The 7,792-nt window shown below is 35.9% G+C and overlaps 1 protein-coding gene across 1 annotated transcript; it reads right to left on the reverse strand.

Moving 5' to 3' along the window:
* Positions 1-4,010: 4,010 nt before the first annotated feature.
* CABS1 (calcium binding protein, spermatid associated 1) lies at positions 4,011-5,216 on the reverse strand. The gene has a single exon (XM_044225419.1). It carries the CDS (start codon positions 5,214-5,216, stop codon positions 4,011-4,013), a length of 1,206 nt encoding a protein of 401 aa, XP_044081354.1.
* Positions 5,217-7,792: the final 2,576 nt, after the last annotated feature.

Below are 7,792 nucleotides of genomic sequence, written 5' to 3' on the forward strand. Positions count from 1 at the left end.
GGCCATTTCTAGTCTCAGGGCTTTGGGCATATTGTGTCCTAATCTCTTCACATTTTTAAATCTTTAGCTTAAATCTCACTTTCTCAGAGACAACTTCCCTGGATTTAAATTTGTGTGAAACCTGCAGCTATAATCTCTTATTATTTTTGTTTGTAAGACACATCACAATCTGTAGTTGGCATTGTTTTGTGTGTGATTATTTGAATTTGTTTAATATTTATCTTTCCCAGTGGATTAATTTCCGTGATGGCAGGGGCTCCATCATTTGGTTCTCACTATAGTGTCCTCAAGAGGCTTCTGAGGAGCTTGGAAAGTGATAGGTACATAATATTTTATAACTGAAAACTGAATAAAATAGTGTCTGACACAAAGGAAATAATAAATACTAGCTAATATTTTTATTAGACGTAGGAAGGTATAGGTTGGCTCTCCAGTTTTCTCCTTGTTAATGTTGACAATCATTTAGCCCCTTGGTTTACACTTTATATCCTGGATTTTATGCATTTATAGATGAATGAAAGCAGAGAGAATGAAAATCACCTGCATTTCCTTAGAGATAATCACTGCTAAGGTGTTGTTATATGTATCTATTTATGTGTATGTCATACATATTGTTGGGTCCCCCAACAATGGGTCCATGATTAAAGGAGCGAGACTGATACAAAGAGAAGGTCAAGCAAAGCTTTATTTCACGCCAAGCATCGAGAATCAAACCATCAAATTGACTGGTCCGGGATGTGCCTTACAGAGAGGGCGACGACCCCTCCCTGCCTCACAGACTAACTTTTATAGAGCAAAGGCCATGTGGTTGGGCCTGGCCACACACAGGTGGCCAGTGAGATTGTAACACACAGAGAAAGCTGCACAGTCATGCTAGGTCCCACACGGGTGGCCAACTGAATTACAATTCACCCCATAGTAGCTATTTGAACTAGCCTATCACCTTGGTCAGAATTGGCACCCAAAAGGTGGGTCCCATACTCCTTGGTAGCTAGGGAGACAGTATGCACGCTTTACTGATTGGATGTCTCCACCTGGCCCGACTCATCCCTGCATCCAGGCTCTGTTATCTGTACCTGAACTGACCCACCCTTGTATTTGGGCTTTGTTACCTGGGACTGGTTTCCCAGAATTGTTTTTAAGTAAGTTCCTTGAAGGGGGAGGGGCAGGGTCAGGATGGAGCTGCTCTGGCTAAATAGGCCCTTCCAATATCACTATGTAAATTTCACTTAGAAGTTTAGTGTGATTTCCCCCATTATCCCCTATGTGATTAAGTTCTCTTTGGGGAACCCGGCTGGCTCATGTAGAGCACGTGACTCTTGATTTCAGGGTTGTGAGTTGAAGTCCTACATTGGGTGCGGACATGAATGGATGAATGGATGAATGAATTCTCTTTTATAGACTATCTTAAAAAATGCATACTGTTATTTTGTATGGATATACAGAAATAGAACCAATTCGATGTCATGAGAATTATAGGTTACTTTTAGTATTGCTCTTTTATAAACGTAAAAAAAAACACATGAATGCCTTTGGTAATACCTTTTTTCCCTTCTGTAAAACTGAGAGCCAGTAAAGCATAGTGATTAGGAGAGATTGAGCTGTGCAGGAAGACTGCCTGGTTTGAAGCTGCCTTTACTACATAGTTACTATGAGGTTGGGGCATATTAATGTAGATTTCCTGACTTGGTTTCTTTATCTGTAAAATGGGTATAATATTGTTCTTCCTTATAGGACTGTCATGAAAAACAAATGTTATTCTAAATGTGAACACAAGAAGACCTGTAATAATTGTTAGCTACTTTCATGATCTCTAATTCTTTAGAAAATTCTTGGTTGCAAAATAGGCTAAACACTTCAAATATTTTTAATGCTTATTGCCTGTTTTTCCACATTGCCTCCAAGAAAAGGTAGAGACATTTGCATTAGCTAACAGTGAGTATTTAAAATGATCATTTTAATTGTCAAATGGTTAAAAAAGAAATATCTAATAATTTCATTTTCTTTGAATATTATGATCGTTGACTTTTTATGTGTTTATTGGCAGTTTGTATTTTATGAATTATCTGTTTATTTCTTCTACCCATTTAAAATGCTTTCTCTTAAAAAAATAGTCTCTCTTTAGGAGCTCTTCATAGACTGAGATAGTAATCCTTTCACTGCCACATATACGGCAATTATTTTTCTCAAGTTATGGTTTGCTTTTTAATTTTATGTTAATTTTCTTTTGTACAGAATTTTACCTACCTATTCATGGTGTCATATCTGTGAATCTCCTTTTTGTCACTTCTTATGTGCTTAGATTTCTCAAGTGCACTTGGATAAATATACATGTGTTTCCTTCTGTGCTTTTGTTTGGTTTTATATTTAAGTCTCTAATCCATGTAGAATTTATTTTAGAGTTTGGTCTTAATACTGCAGCTTAATTTTTCCTCAAATACCCATCATATCTCATGGTTTTGAAGTTCACTTTACCATATACTAAATTTGTATGATAAAATGTCCTTCTGTGTTTTAACGTGCTACTGTAATTATTCTAGTCTATAGTCTATCTAACGGTATACATCCCTCCCCTCTACCCATCCCAAATATACCATTTACTATTTTACCCAATGGTTTGGCTTTGTTTTTCTTTTTCTTTTTAATGTGATAAAATTACAAGTCTCTAGAATAATTCTGTTCTTGGTGCCCAAAGCTAAGTTATTTATTAAACAATGGATTTTAATTTTACAGTTGACAAGTTTGAATTGCACAGGTCCATTTATATGTGGATTTTTTATGGTACAGTACTGTAAATGTATTTTCTTTTACATATGATTTTTTAAATAACATTTTCTTTTCTCTTTATTATATGACTACAGCATATGACAAATTTATAAAGTATGTGTTAATTGACTATTTATATTATTGATAAGGATTCCAGTCAATAGTAGGTTATTAATGGCTTAGTTTTGGGGGACTCAAAAGTTACAGGTGGATTTTTGACTGGTAGGGGATCATTGCTTCTTATCCCTATGTTGTTCAAGGGTCAACTGCACTTATATTTTGTCTAATTTAAGAATTCTATGCTAGAATATCAAACACATTTACACACAGTAAAGCAGTTGCTGTCAAAAGATTTATTGAAGAAAAATCAGCAAAATGAAAACAGACCCATTTTAAAGTCTGTGTCAGAAAAGATTGAAGATACATGTCCTTGAATCGCTAACCAAAAGCATAAGAAGAGTGCGATTATCAGTGCTTAAGACCTGAAAAAAATTGACAAAGATTCAGGAAAGACATTTTACAGAAAAAAAAAATTGACTCATATGTTTATACACAATATTGTTTTTGACAGATTTACAGATAAAATATCACTTTGCCTTAGTTTGCCTCCAACATGAGCCAGGAAGTCTATAATATTTCTTACATATTTTTTTACATGTGGGTGCTAAACAATTACTGAACTGAATAGCCTTAATTCTATTGCAAATAGAAAGAGGATTACAAATACAGTTTTTAATAGAAGAGAACTATTGGTTGCCTGAAAAAATCTGTTTAGAATTAGGATTTTAGAACTTTTAATACTACAGTTCTTTTTTGAGATAACATGTTAATTGAATTCTCATCTCTTCAACTCACACTAAAATGTGCTATTGAGGGTTAATTAAAATGACATACATCATTAAATGTAGCAGAAAGTGAGATTTCTTTGTTGCTCTCTCTCTCTACATATCCCTGAAAGCTGGGATTAAAGATTTTATATTAAGGTAAATAATTGGATTATAATTGACTTAAACTTTTTGATACTAGAGGAACTCTCGTATACTGAGTTTTCAAGTTTCTGTAAAAACATTCTACTGCATGACCTCTGTTGTTAAGCTTCTATATTTTTCTGAGTCTAATACTTGCCTTAAATGCTCACATTCTTTACTCTATTAAGATTTTTGCTTGCTGGACAAACTTCTTAGATGTTAAGACTAGCTTTCTAGGCTGTTGCTCAATTCTATGTGGCATCTGTTTTGCTGCGTTCAAATCAGGAACTCATCTGGTTCTTCTTTCAGTAGCTTAAAGACACCCATTTCATTTGTAAAAGCATCTTCCTCATTGTTTAGGGTATCTGAATCAGGGGTAGTTTCTGAAAGTGGCTCACTGTCCTTAGTTACAGATTCCATTGTATTATTTTCAGACAGATCTTTTGGCATAGTAGATGGATTTTCTGTGAGGTGTGTAGCTACAGATGTCGGGACTACAAAGTCATATCTGGATTCAACAGCAGTGAGCAAAACCTGATGGTTGTCTGCTTCATTTGTGCTATCTTTCTCCATCCAAACATTGACTTCATCCATAGACTCTTCATCGGTCAGCAGAATATCTTCTGGGTTATCTTTGTTTCTTTCCACAGTGGTAGTGAGTTCAAACACAGTGATGAACTTTTCCTCATCGGAGTCTGTTAGTTTGGGCACAGCACTGGGGTCATCCACCGGAAGACTTAAGTCAATTTCAGTTATTTTCTCTTCTGTAAGCGCAATTATGTCTGGAATAGTGAAGTTTTTTTCAGTAACAGGAGAGAGTTCAACCTCAGGGGTAGATGAGTTGGTGATCTGGATGGCCTCATCAGAAGTGACATTGTATTTAACCGAGGAATTATAATTGTTAACATCAGGTTCATCTTTCTTAACTAGAAGGGTAGGAGTGTCTGCAATGCTGGTGGTACCTTCCTTTAATGTGCCAGAGACTTCAGAAGTTATTGAGACCTCTTCATTCCCTAAGTCGGTAGTATCCAAGAGAATATCTTCTTTTGCCGTGTTGGTGGAAAAATCTATTAAAGAAACAGTAGCACCTGGTGGTGAAAGATTACCAGTTTTCACTAGGATTAAATTTTCAGTTATAGAGTCATTAGCTATGGAGTTTGTCGTGCCTGTCATAGTAGTAATTTCTTTCTCCAGATCGGCTGATGACTTCATAATATGGGACTCAACATCATCTTCTGATTTTACTTTTTCCTTTGGAGACGTAAGCTTGTTGTCTGTTGTTGAAAGATCATTTTCTAGAGTATAGTCATTTACTGAAGTGATGTGGTCTCCTTCTGAAGTAATGGTTGTTTCTGATTTAGGAATAGTGTTGTCAGCCCCAAAGAAAATGGTTGCTTCAGTTGTTGTTTTACTGCTTTCTGTTGGAGGATGAGAATAAATTTTTGGCAAACCATCTTCAGCCATGGGGCAAAATGGCACCATGCACACTCACAGGTCTTTCCCTGGGCCCAGTGGTATCCCTAGGCAGGAGAGTGATGTTCATTATAGTGATTGAAGCATTGGTCATCATGGTGATTGTTGCATCAACCATAGGGCCAATGGCAGTGCCTCTCCTTGGGGGTTGTTTCTGTGCTCTGATTGGGCATCTAGTTTCAAGAGTACTGATATTAGATGAAAAGAGAATAGAATCCTCTCTGATTATAAAATCAACATTCACAGCTGGATTTATCGTGTTTTTCTTTATAACGGAGCTACCTTCCCTTATGGGGCTTGTGTCATTTGAAATAGACATAGCAGAGTCAGCCAGGTACTTCATGGGTTTAGGGTCAGTGGGCAAAACTCCAGCATTATCAGCATTAGCTTCAACCTGTCTGTCTTTCAAATTAACAACGACTTTTTGAGATGAAGTGTGTTCTCTTGAGATTTATGGGATTTAAATGGCTAAAAAATAATGGCAGCTTGGGCAGTGAAGGTAGCTGCAGAAGGTAATTAGGTAGCAGGGATTTCAGTTCTCTTTTTCAGAGAGTGAATTCTCACTTTTTCAGTAAGGATAATAAATAAGTTACTGGCCATTTAGGGTTTTTGTAGTTTTCCTCTTCATTGCAATTCTTACTTTTTCTTGAGTTAACATGCTTAACAATGAGAGTGTCAGGTTTTGTAGATTTAATTTGTTTAGGAATATTTTTCTGTAGAGAATGTTAGCTTAACCTAATGCCAGGGAGTTGGCATTGTATGTCAGAATTCACCCAGAAACAAAATTGAAGTATGGAATAACTGTATTAGCCATAAGAATTATATCCTCAATTTCAGAGGTTTTGTTTTCTGTAATGATATTAGTTATACTAGCCATCATAATTTTGTTATCATTCTTAATGTTTAGCTACTTAGATGAAAGGAGATTATAACCTGGTGTTAATGTTTGCCCAGTGTCAATAGAAGGAAGAGAATTTTCATACTTAGACCCAACTATATCTGACAATGGGCAGAAGAATCAGCCAGAGCACTAGTTTCCATCCCAAGGGCAAATGCTTTTCTTCATTGGATATGGACTCAACCTCCAAGTTTAGTGTCTTTTCTTAATTGATTGCCTGGTAGAGCTAAATCACCATTCTCTGTAGAATTATGATAGGCTTAAGATGGGCATTTTTCAATTTAAAGATACAGACAGCTTCTCCAGAAATGTTTTTACTTCAAGGAAATGTCATTATGTGGGTCCCAAAGTCATTATTGACATGGAAATGGTGTCAGATATCAGGGACAGGGAGGAAAGCCTTAAATTAGTGACAAATATGAATATAATTATTCATAATTATTATGAATAAAGTAATTATTCATAATAAATGAATTATTTCTAATTCATTTCCAGTGGCAATAAAGGAAGTCACAAGGTAAAGCCATTCTCTGGGTTCCCTAACTGAAGGGGAGGTTTTTTAACCTCTTTGTTTTTTTTTCTCATTATCTAGAGTTTGTGAGCCTTAAATTCAGGGTAAGGCATGGTATAAACAGAAGACTTGGTGTCATTTGGTGGGGGGGATTCTTTTTGTGTACAAAAAGGGAAAAAAATTTGGAAGTGTATTAATTGCTAGAAGTCAGCTTGGAGTACGTGGTGTATTTATATTGAATAGAATTAGAATAAGGAGCAAAATATTCATTTTTATATACATTTAATTCCTGGTTAGAAATGTCAGGTGAGGGATGCCTGGGTAGCTCAGTCAGTTAGCTGTCTGCCTTAGGCCCAGGTCGTGATCCCAGAACCCTGAGATCGAAGCCCACATTGGGCTCCCTGCTCAGCGGGGAGCCTGCTTCTCCCTCTCCCTCTGTCCCTGTCCAGCTCATGCTCCTCTCTCTCTCTGTCTTTCTCAAATGAATAAATAAAAAAATACTGAATAAAAAATTTTTTTAAAAAAGAAATGTTAGGTGATAAGATACCATCTTCATAGATATTAATTTGTCAAATAGTCTTTAATTTCAAGGATTACTGTTGTGCTCGCACCAAACCCTGTTTCTGCTAAGATAGTGTTGAGGTGGGATCACATTGATTATAGCATAGTTAAGTCTTTTCTTTCCTATAGAGGAGAATATTACCATTATATATATATATATTTTTTCTTAAAACCATTGACCTTAAAAAGAACACCTCACCTTGAGGATGTATATTATCCATCAAAGAGCAGGAAAAATATGGTGAAAATCCTAGTGGGACTGCTGGAATTTTGAGGATGAAATGAGTTGTTTGCTGTAGAGAACACAGGAGAGTCTTACTTGACCAACAGATCATTACCACCTGAGATATTAGCTGACTTAAAGGACAGGATCAGCTTCTGTAGGTGAGTTTCATTTTATGTAAATAGTTCTTTATTTTATTGTTGTAGTTTCTGTTACACTAATGGAAACTGTCTTTTCTCAGGCATCAAGTTTATGTTTAAGTAGCAATTTCTTCAGGTCCATGATGAAAAAAAAAGTTGTTTTTTTTTTTAAGTGAAAAAGGGGAAGCTATTTACAAAAGGAGACTTCTCAATAAGGCCTCAGAATGTTATTTGATGACTTATTATTTTCAG

This window comes from Neovison vison, chromosome 11 (genome assembly GCF_020171115.1).
Source record: "Neovison vison isolate M4711 chromosome 11, ASM_NN_V1, whole genome shotgun sequence".
NCBI lineage: Eukaryota > Metazoa > Chordata > Mammalia > Carnivora > Mustelidae > Neogale > Neogale vison.